This window comes from Gymnodraco acuticeps, unplaced genomic scaffold, assembly GCF_902827175.1.
Source record: "Gymnodraco acuticeps unplaced genomic scaffold, fGymAcu1.1, whole genome shotgun sequence".
NCBI lineage: Eukaryota > Metazoa > Chordata > Actinopteri > Perciformes > Bathydraconidae > Gymnodraco > Gymnodraco acuticeps.
This window is the reverse complement of record NW_022991340.1, coordinates 935,970-953,582: the sequence shown is the minus strand read 5'-3', so window position 1 is coordinate 953,582 and position 17,613 is coordinate 935,970. Positions and strand designations below refer to the sequence as shown.

The 17,613-nt window shown below is 41.0% G+C and overlaps 1 protein-coding gene across 1 annotated transcript; it reads right to left on the bottom strand.

Moving 5' to 3' along the window:
* Positions 1-2,628: 2,628 nt before the first annotated feature.
* Positions 2,629-6,978, bottom strand: LOC117562660 (diamine acetyltransferase 2-like). Its single transcript, XM_034240492.1, has 5 exons — positions 6,952-6,978; positions 5,995-6,077; positions 4,486-4,586; positions 3,615-3,655; positions 2,629-2,808 (listed from the first exon to the last, which is right to left on the bottom strand). The coding sequence occupies exons 1-5, from the start codon at positions 6,976-6,978 to the stop codon at positions 2,629-2,631; spliced, it is 432 nt and encodes a 143-aa protein (XP_034096383.1).
* Between the last annotated feature and the right edge of the window lie 10,635 nt (positions 6,979-17,613).

Here is a 17,613-nt window from a genome sequence, read left to right as displayed (position 1 = left end):
GAAAATCGGATGTCAAATCAAACAGTGCTCTAAGGTGAGTAATATGCATATATAGCAAGTAGGGCTGTCAAGTTAACGCGTTAATAACGCGTTAACGCAAAAAAAGATTAACGCCACTAATTATTTTAACGTGATTAACGCATGTGTATTTTTTGTCCTCGGCCGCCTATGGAGTCAGATTTGGGTCAATATTGTAGTGCGCAAAACAAGCTACTCACGAGTGGAAAATGTGCTTTTACACGCGCATGAAATGACCCCCGCGCGCAGATTAAACCCCCGAGAGAGACAGCCCTCTTCTCGCTCGCGGGAGTGTCAGCCTCACTTGCTCGCGGAGTCTGTCTACGCGCGCGTGAAAAGTTTCTAACACTTTGGGGCGGAGCCACTGGACTTTGATTGACAGCTGCAAGGAAGCCCGGAGTTGCCAGGTTTGATAAATGCCTGAACTACCAAGAGCCGAGGAGTGACAGCTGCAAGATCAGTTGGACGAGACTGAATGGTAAAGTTGTCCATAAAAAACTATTATATTCGTAAAGTGTAAAGCTAATATATATATATATATAAATATATATATATATAAATTAATTTGAGATAAAAAAAATTACACATTAATTCTAGGAGTGCAATACTTTTACAAACACTAAAGTAATAATATGCATTCATTATGACAACATCATACTATTACTATAGGAGTGTTCTTGTGTTCAAAAAACAACTACAGAAACACTATATATTATACTATAGTTATACTATTTAAAATAATATAGGAATACTACAAAGATCTAGATACATAGTATTACTATTGAAATATTATAGGGCTACTATAGCTAATGGCACTACAGAAAAAACTATAGTAATACAATAGCTGGTGAAAAATACAAACTTACTAAAGGACACTATACAACTCTTATAGTATACTATAGTAATACTATAATTCATTTATAGTTCATTTCGTAAGGGAGGTGCATACAGCAGACAGCAGTTTTCGACATATACAGCCCACTCAAAAATATATTGTTTTATATAAAATTCATTAAGATATATATATATATTAGCTGTACACTTTACAAATATAATAGTTTTTTATGGACAACTTTACCATTCAATCTCGTCCAACTGCCGTCACTCCTCGGCTCTTGGTAGTTCAGGCATTTATCAAACCTGGCAACTCCGGGTTTCCTGGCAGCTGTCAATCAAAGTCCAGTGGCTCCGCCCCAAAGTGCCAGAAACTTTTCACGCGCGCGTAGACAGACTCCACGAGGCTGATACTCCCGCGAGCGAGCAAGAGGGCTGTCTCTCTCGCGAGCGAGCGCAGAGCCGCTCGCGGGCGCAGAGCTGCTCGCGGGGGTTTAATCTGCGCGCGAGGGTCATTTTATGCGCGTATAAAAGCACATTTTCCGCTCGTGAGTAGCTTGTTTTACGCGCTAGAATATTGACCCAAATCTGACTCCAGAGCCGCCCCGTAGTTTCAGAGCGCATCGAGTTTAAAATACCATCTACAAGCTGATGCTGACAGCCCCGCTCCTGCCGCCCGCTTGTGGCAGACCACACTCCCACGCTCACCGGCAGGCACCGACTGGCTGTTGGGAGGACCGGGAGGGTGTGTGTATGTGTGGCCCGAGCGAGCGAGAGAGACCTTACGTGCATTGTTGTTGTTAGCATCTGGTGCTAGCTAGCTGCGCTAACGGATATGGAGCTGTTTAAATGAAAACAGAGGAGCGACATTTCGCCACAACTGCGCCGAGCACTTGACTTTATGCAGGAAGCCAGACAGTGGGACATTGTACGAAAAGTCAGCACACTCAGCACGGATAGTGCGCAACATGATTGCAGCGTCCAGGCAGCTCCCGTTCGAGCATATGCCTTGAGTTGCACATAGCTCCAACGATCCATCACACACACACACACACACACACACACACACACACACACACACACACACACACACACACACACACACACACACACACACACACACACACACACACACACACACACACACACACACACCATTTGTATTGTATTATTGTATGAGAGAGGTTCCAGGTTGAATTGAGGCAAATATTTGTAATGTTCAGAGGTTGTTGTGTTTAATATTCATGAGAATATTTGTCAATGTTCAAATGATAATAAACATTAGCATAAAGCATATTTGTCCACTCATATGTTGATAAGAGTATTAAAAACTTGAAAAATATTCCTCTAAGGTACATTTAGAACAGATACAAAATGTGCGATTAACTTGCGATTAATCGCGATTAACTATGGACAATCATGCGATTAATCGCGATTAAATATTTTAATCGACTGACAGCCCTAATAGCAAGACCAGAGATTGTCCTGAACATTTTGATATGTAACACATGGGGTGCCATGTTAGAAGAAATACATTTAAAAAGGTGATTTAAGAAAACATCTAAAAATCGAGAAAATACCTTTAGACTCCAGAGGGTTCATTAAAAGCATATAGATTACACACACGTTTTTGTAAATATGTAACATGATACATAATGATGATGAACCACAAGAAAAAAAGGTAGTGAGGTCCCAGGTTGTGAAGTTTAAATTGGTAATGTTTTATAACCAAACACATTGTTTGTACCGAGATACATTTCTTTCCTTGGCTGACTTCTAATCTTGTGGAGCTTCATTGGCCAAGTTGTCCAGGTGTTGTTTATAAAAACATGTGAAGTGCCAGCCTTGGCTGTCTGTGATATCCTGAGCGCCTTTAGCTGCGTAGAAGTCTTTGGACGGGGTATTCCAGTCTGAGACAATAAACTCCATCAGCACACACTGCTTCTTCTTCCCCATCTGAGGAAACAGAACAGTCTCCTTCATCAAACAGGACAATTTGAAAAGAAGACTATACTTTAGAGGCCAAGAAACACATCCTTATAGAGCAGGGGTGTCAAACTCAAATACACAGTGGGCCAAAATAAAAAAAACTAGTCGAGGGCCGGACTGGTTCAATGTTTATTGCAAAACGTATTGAAATGAACTTATTGCACATATTAAACCTGGAACTAACAAAGCTTAAATGATTGCCTATAAAAACAACATTAAACATGAAATAATCAGTTGCATTCATTTCTTATGGCTCTATCTGCAGCTTTTCCGGAGTCATTTCTTATGATTACATTTTTCCACAGGCCAACAACAGCTTCAACAAAACTATTTCCCTCAAAGAAAAAACCAAACATGCCCTGTTGTCGTGAGAGAAAGTGCAGAAGGAAACATCCATTAAACTCAGGGTGCTGCTCTGTGATGCTAGTTCAAGCAGATACTTGGCATCTCATCTTGGGTGCAAGGTCATCAATGTTTGTGCTCAGGCTCTGAGCTGAGGAGACCCTCAGGATTGAGTAAAGGTGTGCGTGCAATATACCGGCGGGCCAGATCTAATAGTAATTAGAAATTATCCTGCGGGCCGAAATTAAATCCACCAAGGTCCTGATTTGGCCCCCGGGCCTTGAGTTTGACACATGTGTTATAGAGCAATCGCCCGTGTACAGAGGCTGATTCGTCCTGCATGATTTCTCACTTTATCCCCTTTCCAGTCTATCTTCAGCTGTACTAATAACGACAAAAATAATCTTTGAAAAACAGAAAGACATTCTTACCTCAGCGACTTTGCACAGTAAAACCTTGCCAATGCCCGTTCCTAGAAAACATTTATAGATTAAGGTGAAACAGAGTCATAAATACATTTGAATGCATACAAAAATTGCAGCGCATAGAAGACATTTTATTGTTTGAAGATTACATATTATGCTTATTTTCAGGTTCACATTTGTATTTTGTTGCTTAAAGGTAGGTAGTTTCACTTCAGAAACACTTGTTAAATTCCATGGAATGCTCTTAACATCCGGATAGCAATGAATATATGAAATGCTTTGACAATAAATACATTAAAAAAAGTCATCTGTGGAAGCCGTGGCGCTGTAAAAAGCACGACCAATCATCTGAGCCGGCCCGGCTAAAGTAACTGGATGGCCTACCTGCCTGTCAGCCTTCCATCTGGGCACAAACTTATCTCGTGCCCTCATTGGTTATGTGCGCGTTCGTGTGTGTTGGAGGAGGGGCTCTGTAAGGAAGTCTGAAGGAAGGGGCAGATTTGTTTCGGTTGTGTACTTTCAACACTCGAGCTGGTTTCTCCATTCTTACCTACCCTACCTTTAACTGTGACATGTTAACATGCTAGTTAAAAAGAATAAACAAACAAACAAACAACAAACAGTGCTAGCCAATAGAAGCCACCTGTTACATAGTGATGTCACTATGTAACATAAGTAAACAATGGAGGCCAATGGGGGCGTTTCAGAGTGTGTGGGAGAGAAACTTGAGGGAACTTTGAGATGTTAGCCTTTGCAGACAATGTACATGCACAAAAACCTATATAACACTATGGGAAAGGGAAAACCCCAAAAAGCATAAAAGGGCCTCTTCGTATCTTTCAAGGCTTTCTTGACATCTACGCAACACATAATTTACCTCTGAATTCTGCCATCACAAACAGGTTGTCCAAAAATACTGACCGCCCCTTCCATGAACTGTAACTGTAAAGGTAAACAGCATATCCGACTACTGTGAATCTAGGGACAAAAAGAAACAAGCAATTAAAAGAGAAGTTCCAGAAACATTTAAATGGAAACAAATAACGGGGATGGGAGTGATATTTACAGTGGCGACTGGTCATTAGGGGCAGGTGGGGCACAGCCCCACCTAGTGTCAGCAGAAAGTATTAAAAGTAATGATTACAAAAAAATGCAAAAAATAAATTAAAAAATATATAAAATATATTTTAAGATCATATTTATTCATCTGATTCGTCTGTACATTGCTGTTTTAGTCTGTGTTCTTCTAATTAGTGTTTACAGTGTGTGCCTATTGAGCTGTTTTGAGCCATGTGGGACAAAACCCGATCCTGCCCCTCCCTCTCCCTGTTTAAGTCAATGGTGACTGTAAAAACTACACTGCGCATGCTCAGAGTATTGTCCTATTTAATGTGTGTGGCAAAAAAATAATGACCATAGGGGCATAGTGCTGCCATCCCCACCATACGTCATCTCACATAATTCAGAGCTGATTGGCTGTAAGTACGTGTGCCGCGAAAAGTGTGGTGTGTGAAGAGGAGGAGAGAGAGCTGCAGTGAGGCGTCCTAAAACCCGGAAATAAACTGCGCATGGCTTCCCTCCACAAAAAAGCAATGATATTTCTCCATAGAATTTTAGAAAATAGCTCAAAATAAGATCTGTGGGAAACAAACCTGTTAGATAAATGCACGTTTTGTTCAGCCGGATAATATCCACATGTCTACCCTACTTTTATAATTTTCTAATCATAAATCTATTGATTAGATCAGATTTATGATAGACTTTTGAAACTACAAGAACATAAGGAGGACTTTTACAAAAAAGTAATAGAGATTTTTGTCCAGAAGGATAGGCAAATGGACTTCATCTTCATGTCAAGGTAAGACTGCAATTTGATTGAAAATGGGATCTTACTAAGAGAGAACAATTCAATATTTAAATGATACAATTACATTTTTTGGGTATCCTTTTGTTGAACTGTCTGTTTAAAATTAATTGAAGCATCAGACAAAAAAAGCTTTTGAAAATAATATGATATTTTGATTTAGGTCAAAATATAATATTTGTAAACCTGAAGAGTCAGAGCCTCACCAGCCATGAACCTCACTGCAGAAGCTTATATATAGACATCTAAGTTTTTTGTGCCTCACCACTTTTGTACATATAAAAACGCCACTGGATATTTAGCACATCACAACCCTAGTGAAACTGGAATTACAACTTTAAATGTATTACAAACAAGCCACAGTTGAGTTTTAAACAGTATAAAACAGAAAAAGCTTATAAAGAGGGAATATACTCCTCAATATACCTAGATGTCCAGAAGTCTGAATTCTCTACTGCACACTACACGTTTAAGTTTGGAGCATGCTGACAGGGAAAGATAACTGTGCATGCGTTAATGAACACTTTACCTTCTTTAGATCTATTCTCCTCAGGCACTTCTGCAACGAGGCATTCAAAGAAAGGATCCGTGCAGAAACCGTCACGCTCAAGATCTAAAGTAAAAAAACAGAAATGTACCCAAATAGCAACATTTCCTATTTACAGAGAAGGTAATAGTAGTCCTCTGCATCCAAGTGAGACAACAACAATTCAAACACATCAATACTTGAAACATGTATGCTGCATTTACGTTGTACTAATAAACAAACGGCGACACTTGTCAAAACACTGCTCTACTGCGCCATTAGTGGGCAGAAACTCAACCAGGTACCTTTAAAAGTATAGTTTCTACACATTACATTACATGTTACTTGTTAGACACTTTTATCCAAAGCGACTTACATACTCAATACTGTGGACAATCCCCACAGGAGCAATCTGGGGTGAAGTGTCTTGCCCAGGGACACAACGACATGCTGACTGCAGTGGGGTTTGAACCCGTGCCCCCCCTGATCCAAACACAAACGCACTAGTCCACTGCGCCACATACCCACTTGTCAAAAGACTGCTCTATTTCGCCATTAGTGGGCAGAAACTCAACAAGGTACCATAATATGGAATGCCATTTAAGCCAACATTAAATAAATAAATACATAAATAAATAATTAAATAAATACATATATATATATAAATATGCCTATGAAATAAATTCTGAAATAAATAAATGAGGCAATAAATATGTATACATGTACATTTAAATACACATTTATTTATTTCATGGGACTTTTATTTCATAATGACACATTTATTTATTTCAAGAGACTTTTATTTCATAATGACACATTTATTTATTTCAAGAGACTTGTATTTCATAATGACACATTTATTTATTTCAAGAGACTTGTATTTCATAATGACACATTTATTTATTTCAAGAGACTCGTATTTCATGATGACGCATTTATTTATTTCAGGTGACTTGTATTTCATGATGAGACATTTCCATTCCTTATATGCAAATGAACAGGGCGTGGTTAGCTCACAGATCCAGACCATGATCCAGACCAAAGCAACAGCACCACAACACTGACTCAATAGCTTTTGTTTCACATTCCAGTACTCTTAAGTGGTTTGCAAACTGCCAATAAACCAAACCGGTTCAAGAACCATTCTTGTGCTTTTCTGGTGCTTAACTGGTCTTATCTGATCCGCCCAATGCTGCTCTTCTGAGAGCAACTGCTCTGACAGCTCTCTCTAGTCTCTACTGGGAAACAGCTAAAAGTCCTTCTGGAGGTAAGCAACGCTACACAATTACACCCAGTCTGAGAGTAAAAGATTAGCAGCTAACGTTTTCTGCAGTTTGTGTTGCCCCTGAAAAACGTGATGTAGTTATTTAAGGGTATGTTAAATTAACGTTATTTTACAAGTTGAGAGAGTTAAGTTGTGTTTAAAATCGTCAATGTAATGCACGTTTAGGGTTGCCAACTTCCAGAAGTGGAAAAACGGGACACAGGCATGTGTCTCCCACCGTAATGTCGTGTCAGGTGGGCGTGTCGTGTACCGTCGTGTTCTGTCCGCGGCCGCAGCTAGACCCTTCTCCAAAAGTTGGGCCATTTTGTCATCATGCGCCATTGAGCAACTCTCATAGGAATGAATGAGGCCCCGCCTCCCACACTGTATCCAGTTCTTATTATACATCCATGCTGTCACTACCAAGCCCCCAGGAAGTGCGCCGGAGTCTGATGAGAATATTCGTGCTGGTCAAACGGCGGTACTACACTTCCTTTAGGTTGCTGGGCCCGGAAACACTTTTTCCCATTGACTTACATTGGGAAAGAGTGGTCTGTAACTGGTTGGATAATTTTTTTTAAACTAAATAAACTACCCAGTATGAACGTTTGTATAGCCCTTATTAAAAACATTCGTTCTTCAAGTTGTAAAAATGTGCTAATCACGTTATTCTGAGAGTTATTTCCCTCGGCATTATGAACGCGCATCTAACCCACGGGACCGTGCCGCCCGGCACGTTCATGTTACGTGTTCAGTACTACGAGTTTCTCTTTACCCATGGATGCACAATAACAACGGACCATATCGCCTTACTGCAAGCCCACGGAGCTGTAATAATGGATATATTGCACATGTTTGCTGTAATTCATCATTTGTAAAATATTATACTACATGGGCTGTATGATGTAAATCTTGTACCGTAAATGTTGTATTAAATAAAGTTAATATTACCGACGTAGATTAACGTTCCTGTAGCTTCTTATTGCACTTGCAATTGTTTTAGTTACTTGTGGGCTACTTAACATGAATAATCACAGTTCAGTCAGACAACTCACGTGCTCCTTTAATATGTTTATTAGAAGCAGCATATAGTTGAGTTTGGCGACTAGGTTCGGGCATCATCGCTCCATAGATATACATAGCACGATGAGTGATGATTAAATAACTAACCCCCGAGCCTACAGGTGGAAGCTGGGGTGGAAGGTGGTGGTGGGGCAGGCAAGCAGCAGCGACGTAGAGGTAGCTGCAGCAATAGCAGCAGCAAGCAATGCATGGAGAGAGATCTGGCAGGTTAAATAGAGCGGCATATTAAGGAGACTCTGTTTGGTTGGTTGTAGAGTGGCAAGGGGCGTTATGTATGAATGCAGCATAAGTGCTTGAGTTGACTGCCTGAACTAGCTCGCAGGCTTCGCCTCATTTCAGTCAGACAACTCACGTGTTCCTTTAACATGTTTATTAGAAGCAGCATATAGTTGAGTTTGGCGACTAGGTTCGGGCATCATCACTCCATAGATATATATAGCACGATGAGTGATGATTAAATAACTAACCCCCAAAACTGCATGGAGATTAGATACTATCCCCCAACACTGCATAGCCCGAGCCTGACGCTGGTGATGTAAGACTGATAAGTAGAGGGCCTGGCGAGCTGCGATGTGGCCATTCCCCCTAAGCACAGCGGCTTTAAGGGGAATATACTACTAGGTGAGACTGCTATGTGTAGGCCTGAGGAATAGCCCAGAGCCGATTCTTCCCTGAGCACAGTGGCTTGGAGAGGAATATACTACCTATATACACTACCTAGTGAAACTGCTATGTGAAGGCCCGGGAACAGCCCGAAAAGCCATCCCCCTTAAGCACCGCAGCTTTGAGGGGAATATACTACCTATCAAGACTGCTGTATCTAGGTCTTTGAGGCAGCGACAATGAGCTTTCCCCCCCAAGCATGCAGCTATGAGGGGAATATACTATAATGAAATAAATATAATCTAACCCAGCAACCACCTGGTATGCAATAACAGATATACAGATATACATATTTGAACGTTTACTCATCATCGAGTAGTGCAAGAGCTCATGGTTGTTTGTGCTGAAAGGATCTCATTCATGTGAGGCATGATATAGCGCTGGTGGGCAGAAGATGACCGACGGCCCAGGATATTCAGGGTTGAGGTAGGCGGATATAGAGCTGCGGTTGTGGCTGTGTAGATTCTTAAACAGTGGGAATAGCGATCTGGGGCAGATCGCAGCTTAGGCAGAGATCGCGCAGCTTGGAGGAGAACCCTCGTCGTTGGGTTTGCAGCCATCGAATAAACATGGGTGCCGACCCATGTGTCAGAGGGCAATGATGCGAGAAGTTCAGCATGGAAGATAAAGGACAAAGAAAACAGTGTTAGTTTTAGCAATGATTATTCGGGGTTCCTTGACTCCCCAGACAGAACTGTCAGACATTGAATGTTTCAAAACTGTGTATATTTGATCTCCAACGTTAATTCAGTAAGGGTGAGATTATGCTGAGGATTAAAAGGTGAGAGGTCTGTGTATATTCGCCACCTGAGAAACCAATAGAAAGCTGTAACAACTGCATCTGACGTTTATCAATGTATAGTGAAACCCCTTTGCCAGTCTTTATCATTGCGTGGAGGACGTGCCTTCTTAAGGCCCTTGAGGAGCAAATTAATTAACTCTAGCGTGGCTTAATACTTAGCACTTGAAGATTGCAGGATTCGAATGAAAATACAATTATATATAATGCATGAACGACTATTATATCTATTGCACAAGTACACAGAGGAGGGACAGAAGAAGATAAAGTACCAAGCTGAATTGTATGCTTTGAATCATGCTCTTGGTTGGAGGCAGAATATGGGAAATCCTTGAGGGGCTTGACATGTAGATCCAGAGTCATTTGGTTGAACGAAGGGCATGGCAAGCTGGTGGGGCAAACCACTCATTGTGAAATCTCCCGAACCAGCCGAAGGTGCAGCATCTGTAAGTAACTAGAGAGGATCTGAGGACACCGCAAGGTCATTATAAAAGAATGAACATAACATTCCACTCGTCGCAGAGGGGCTAAGGACCAAAGATCTGAGCAATAACCATCTCTAAGATTGCATTCATGCCGAATAGTCCGCGTCTTTACACCAGACACAAGTGTATTACATTGTTTCATTTGCAGAAGGTTGGGTTTGCGTTCACCCAGGCAACTTCAAATAGACTATGAACTGTAAACTAAAGTCATTGTACGGAGATGCTTTTTCAACAATTGGCGGGACATCAAGCGGATAAAATGCAGATCCCAGCAATTTCTACAGTAGCCTGCATGGAGCATTGGCAGGTTATTTTCATACTGCTGTTAATCTGGAGAGTACATCAACAGACTCTGCGGCCGGCGCATAGGATTATAAATCAGACAACGTGCATTAAAAACATTATAACACAAAATGCGACGTTATGCAGTGAGGAGGTTTCACCGATGACAGGTGGCTCTGATGAGATTGTACCACTGCCCTTTCTCTGTACATAGGGGACCAGTGAGGTAAGCAGTCACCAGAATGAATGCATGATCCTATAGGTTACTGGATGTTGCACACAGCATAGATAGCAAAACAAGCGATGACGCACAAATAGTTGTTTCCCATGTTTTGATGCGGACTACGTCACACCAGCAATGAACCTCTCTGGAGTTTACTAGCGAGCGACCCGAGACCACCTCTTTTAGCGGAGCAGAGGTATCGGACTGCTTCCACACCAATCCAACGAACCGCATCAAGGGGTTAACGCTACAGGGACCGATTCAATAGTACTAACCAAGCAGGTGTGAACGTGACCTAAGACTATGGTGCCTTAAGGTTTGGACAGAAAGGCTAACGCTTGTTCCTTATAAATATAAAACATCTCTTTTAGAGAGACTACCCGTGGGAGACCATAATTGAAGGCAGTAATCAGTATTGAATGTATTACAAGTCTAATATGTAGTATAACGTAGAGCACTTTGAACATTTGGAAAGGCGCTAAATAAATAACATGAATTGTAATTATGGCTGTTCTGATGCGGGACAGCTTGTCTGGTGGCAGTAAAGCTTACATCAGCACACTATCGAGAATGATACCGATAATTCTAGACGTGTGGAAGGGCTTCCAGTTCCTGTTCTGAAAGAGGTAGGCCTAGCTGTTGAAAAGTTTTATCTGGGAAAGTTAACTAGGAAATGGTTAAAAGATGGACACCAAGGGGTGCTTGCAGGTGTTGCAGAGAATCCAGCATACTGCTTCTGATGAGGTGTCAAAGAAACGTGGGCTACTATGGATACCAAATGCACATTTGATTGTAAAACCTTAAAATATATATGCCACAGAAGGCATATGGGATGTCTGCTTTCCCTGCCATGTCATCTACAGAGCAAAGAAACGGGAAAATCTTTAGTAGTTATTAATACTCTTAACAGAATAATCGTGAGGAACTAACGGCTCAAGAAACGTTGCTAGAATAATTCCTCCTAGCACTAGGCTAGGGGCCTGTCGTGTTTTTAAACGTTTAAATAGCAGCACGTGTAATACTCCTGGCTCCTTCAGTGCAAACTTCAGTCTTGAGTGCAGGTTTCAACAGACATGGGTCCCTGGGCAACACATCCTCACTCCCAGATCGGCCTATGTTGACGTTATGTCAAGTCCCCTGTCGGCTTTTTCCAACGCAAGGGGGGGGGCCTTAGCGTCCATTTTCAACGCAAGGGGGGGGCCCTTAGCGTCCATTTTCAGCTTTCCGGGATGTCCATATGCTTCTATGGACGCTCATGGAAGCACGGCATTCGTTTGTGTCGGCTGCCCTTAAAGGCAATGTGAGCGTCCATTCTCATTGGATAACGGAGAATTGTACACCCGGAAGTAAGTATTCCCCTTACTGTCGATTGATTTTACAGTGATATCTGCACTACTCATCGACTAAAAAACACCAGATTATCCTTGTTAATTACACAACATTGATTGGTTTAAATTGTGTGCAATGCTTTTGTATTTTTCCCCTTCGATTCGGAGAAACAAATGTTTTTTCGGAGTAAAGGATGGCAGAAGACACTACACTACCCAGAATCCCCACCTATCGTTTGGACTACACCATGTGCTCTGTTTGACAAACCCCGTGATAGTCCTCAAGCTCTGTGATTGGAGAGTGTGCTCCGAGGGTTACGCCGATTCTCGAACAGCACTCGAAATGGGATGGAATCACGGCAGACTGTCCAAAACTGGATTTGAACGGGTCCACCGCGTCCCCCCCTCCCCCACCCTGTCCCCAGAACTACAAATGCTGGCTATTCTGTTTCGCAACATGTTCTGTATCTATGGCACGTCTCTACTGGGAGTTGTAGTTTTAAAAGACGTTTTCGTATTTCCCATAATAAGAAGTTGCCAGTATTAAACTGTGTACATCCCTGGAGGTTTAGGGGATAGGAAACACTCACATTTAAAACATATAATTAATAAATGGGTGAAAATTGCTTGTGCCCATAATGGGCAGCATTAATATATATACACACATGCCAGCTAAGGTCAGAAGAGCTTTATTTAACAGCTGGTCTTATGTTTGTGACCCCTGTTGTTAATTGATAACATTACATTACATTAATTGATAAGCCTGAAACATGCACTTGTTAAGGTTCAGAGGCACATTTTGCAAATATGGCAGTAGCCATCGATCAGCTTAAGATAAGATATACTTTATTGATCTCAAGTTGGAACATTTGCGTTACATCAGCATGTGTAACAGTTAAAATGCAGTGGTGTTTATTTGTAAATCATTTAGTATAATCACACAAATTCTGTGTTTTATATTCAACAATTCTGTGTTCTTTATTTATTGATTGTTCAATACCTGACAAGGTCGGAGATGAAATATCTACATACATCTTATAAGAGTATAATACATTATGTATAATATCAGTTAAAATAATTGCTTCAACATAGTTAACATTGCTGGAGGTATGCACAAATATTGATAGATGTCTTGTAATGCACTATTGAGAAACCTGCGACCCAAGTTTTTCATTCAATTTATAACTACACCATAGTTGTGTAGGCCTATATGATATGTCAATAAACCTTAGAAAATCTTGAAATCTTGAAAGGGATGTGCAAAATAGTCATTATATACAGTCTTTAATTAACTATTAGTAGAGAATAACGAGTAATTAATATACTTTATAGGGATCCTATTAATATCTAATAATACAAATAATGAAATTCAATAACATGCTTTAACCCCTAGGTGTCCCTTTATATCAGCTGTGCACGTTTATGGTGTAAATACAGCCTACCAATTGGATCAAATATAAAAGTCAGCCGAATTAGTGTTGATACTGGAAGGAGACGTATTGTGTTAAAAGAAATGTAAGATGTTGTTTAATGGCTGATATATGTATGATCCACGTCACGTTTTCAGTTCCTCATGTTTGTCTAGAAGTCTTCTCATCAGGGCTCTATAAATACAGAACTACGGCAGATATGTAATATTTAATGCAGCCGAACCGTGTATTACAATGCCGTTATGTGATGACTTCCAAAGAGAAAAGCAAGCACACTCGGAATAAAGTATTATTGTATTTTTTTTAAATGTTTTCGGTCTGTTTCCGTTATTTGTTAATGACGATGTGCTGTGAGATGTGAGACTGGAATTGCACAGGGGAAAATAACGTAGGCTATCTTTAGATGCGGATTTTGTTAAACTAATATGTTTGCGCTGTGGACCAACACTATACATTGACGGGGAAGGGGGTAGCAATAAAGATAACACCATTAAACAGTTACACAACATAACAGAAATAATATCGATAGCAGCGTCCCTAGCAACCACCTTGGTAACAATGAAAACGTTATGGACGCAATTTCCTGAAGTAATCTTCGTAATAACTAGCAAACTAAAGATCATGTACATCCACTGCACACATAATCTGAAATAACAACTCATATTTCTCGCATCAAATGACATCAAAACGCATTTTAATGGCCAAACTAACTTTAAAATAGGCATTTTCCATCGAGAATAAAACGAAGTTCGGCCATGTTTTTTTTTTCTGCAGGGAGAAATTTGAAGATCACGTGACGTTAAACAGAGCACATGCTGTAGTCCAAACGATAGCTGGGGATTCTGGGTAGTGTAGTGTCTTCTGCCATCCTTTACTCCGAAAACACATTTGTTTCTCCGAATCGAAGGGGAAAAATACAAAAGCATTGCACACAATTTAAACCAATCAATGTTGTGTAATTAACAAGGATAATCTGATGTTTTTTAGTCGATGAGTAGTGCAGATATCACTGTAAAATCAATCGACAGTAAGGGGAATACTTACTTCCGGGTGTACAATTCTCCGTTATCCAATGAGAATGGACGCTCACATTGCCTTTAAGGGCAGCCGACACAAACGAATGCCGTGCTTCCATGAGCGTCCATAGAAGCATATGGACATCCCGGAAAGCTGAAAATGGACGCTAAGGGCCCCCCCCCTTGCGTTTAAAATGGACGCTAAGGCCCCCCCTTGCGTTGGAAAAAGCCGACAGGGGACTTGACATAACGTCAACATAGGCCGACCTGGGAGTGAGGATGTGTTGCCCTGGGAGCCAGCCTAACCTGCTAAGAAACCTTGATTTAAGCCTGTGATAAGGTCATTTGACGAACATCTGTGATTAGAAAGAGCTTGGAAACGATTTGCAGCATGTGGCCTCCTGAGGCACACCCAGCGAGGGGCAGAATATTGCAGGTAGAGCTTAATTCCTGTAAGGAAAAACTCTTCTTTGGTAGGTGATTAAATGTACATAGCCGCTTGGCAGAGAATGATTCATGGTATTCATAGAAAAGACACTGTAGGAGAGATTGAAGTCTAAAATGATGGTCAAAAATGTATTGAGCTTCCCTTCATATTCCCGTGATGGAAATTATTAATTTATTTCCATTTTTAATTTCATTAATTTATAGTAGTATAAATACTTATACACATACAACTTCTGTATAATTGCCTCAAATATGACTTACTGCAGGCCAAATATTTCCATAATAAAACATTGCTTATGCAGAATAGTATTATATACCTGCCAAGATGCGATTCCTAAGGAATTGCTGCTGCAGGGGCAGGAAGCTAGAACTCGTGGCTGGATCTGGGACTCCAATTCCCAGAATCCTCGGGAGTGTGACGTCAGTGGCACAAGTGGTTGAACGCGGAAGTAGAAACATTTGTTTACATGCAGGCAGAGGAAATCGAGTTTGTTCACGGGAATATATCGTGCAATTAAAGGCTTCAAGCGCTGATTTTACTTCGAGAAGTTGGGACAGGGAGGCAGGTACTTTGGGAATGCCGGGGTCAGCTTGCTCCTGCCTTTTTTGGTGTTTAATTACCCGCCGACCGACTCTTAGCTGACACACAAGAAAGGGGTTGTTACCGGAGCTGGCGTAGAACTCGGGACTTCCTCTGGCCCAAAGGATATTAAAAGCTACTCCAGATGAGTACGGAAGGGACACCTGAATGTGTGTCGTGCGGGAGCTGTGGCTCGTTCCAGCGGCGTCTGAATCATGCTCTGAGCTAGCCTGTGTTTCGGGAATGAGGCATTTCTTACGGCTTCTTGCGTATCATGATTCGGTTCCAGAGTCGGAGATTGCAATAGACATTTGCAAGGACAGCACCGGCAGCAAGCAGCAGCAACATGAAACACAGCAGCAGGAACATGAACGCAGCAATAGCAAGTGAACACAGCAGTGGCAGCAGGCAAGCAGCAGCGAGGTAGCTGCAGCAATAGCAGCAAGCAATGCATGGAGAGAGATCTGCAGGTTAAATAGAGCGGCATATTAAGGAGACTCTGTTTGGTTGGTTGTAGAGTGGCAAGGGGCGTTATGTATGAATGCAGCATAAGTGCTCGAGTTGACTGCCTGAACTAGCTCGCAGGCTTCGCCTCATTTACTATCCTTTTACTCCATCACATTTCAAAAATAAATACGCTATTGTTATTTTAACTCCACCACAGCAATCCATCATCAGCTTTACTTTTTAGATAAAGTTTTAACTCACAATTGATCATAACAGGCTTCAACATATACATTTGTATATATTACTAAGTGGTTTCATGTACAACCCACACAAGTATCATGCTAAATGAAGCTCTGTTGCTTGGATATCACTAGATCCTGATGTCAGCGTAATATAAAAGTACAAAATGATTGATGTGTAATTTAGCATAATTTACTAGCTAGCCGCTAGCTGCTAACTGCCGCCTCGTTAATATAAATCCAGTACCATGCTGTCGTGAACGTGCGGTGATGTTACGTGTACGCAAATTCACGTGCTTAATGTGAACGAGCCTTTTGGGCGGCGTGGTTAAAGTTGTGGCCAGTCCTCCAGACCTCTTTTTGTTTCCCGTTTCGCTTGTGTGAGCAAACAGCTGATTATCAATAAATGCTCGTTACCAAGTACCGGTTATTGTGTGTATTCTTTCATGTTGCGGGTCGCAGCACGAGCCACTACTGCGGAGTAGAGGTTGGGGCCGTAACAACATGTCCAAGACACTGTGAAATGTACTTTGCACTTCAATGGAGTAATAAAAAGTTAAAATGGGCATTTTCTTTGTTTTTCTTTGTTGATTGAGCTGATTGAATTATGTAGTTATGGTAAAATCCCAGTGAACTAGTCAGATTTACAATATATTATTGTATTATTTACATTTTTATATTTACAGTAAATTTCTGGCTACTGTGTTGCATTACTTCTACAGTAATAGTGTGAAAATAGAGGTAATTACTGTAATTGATATACATCAAGGTACCATAATACCACAGCTCTGTACTGCTATATCACAGTAATGCCATGGGCGAGGCAACTGTAAAGTCACAGTATTTAATTGTATTTTTATTCTAATTTACTGTAAAATATCTACAGTAAATTACTGTGAAATATTCACAGTCAATTACTGTGAAATCCATGCAACTAGTAGCCAGTAATTTACTGTAATTTTACAGTTAAACATTTTACAGTGAAGGTAAACACAGCGAAGGCGGTGCGTAAAAAGACACAGCTCTCGGCGCGCTGGTGCTGCACTTCTCAGAGGCGGAGTTACACGTCCCGCTGCCTCCTGATGCTGCCTGCAGCCATTTCATGAAGTGAAGGAGGTTTTCCTTCTATAAAACAGCTGCGGGCAGCAGATACCGTGAGAGTCCCGGACATGAATTCATAGATCAAATCAAATCAAATCAAATCAAGTTTTATTTATATAGCACATTTATAAACGATTTTTGGTCGAGCCAAAGTGCTGGACATATAATAAAAATAGCCTACAGTAGAGACACAAAAAGTGCTTTACAAAAAAATGAAAGACATTAAGA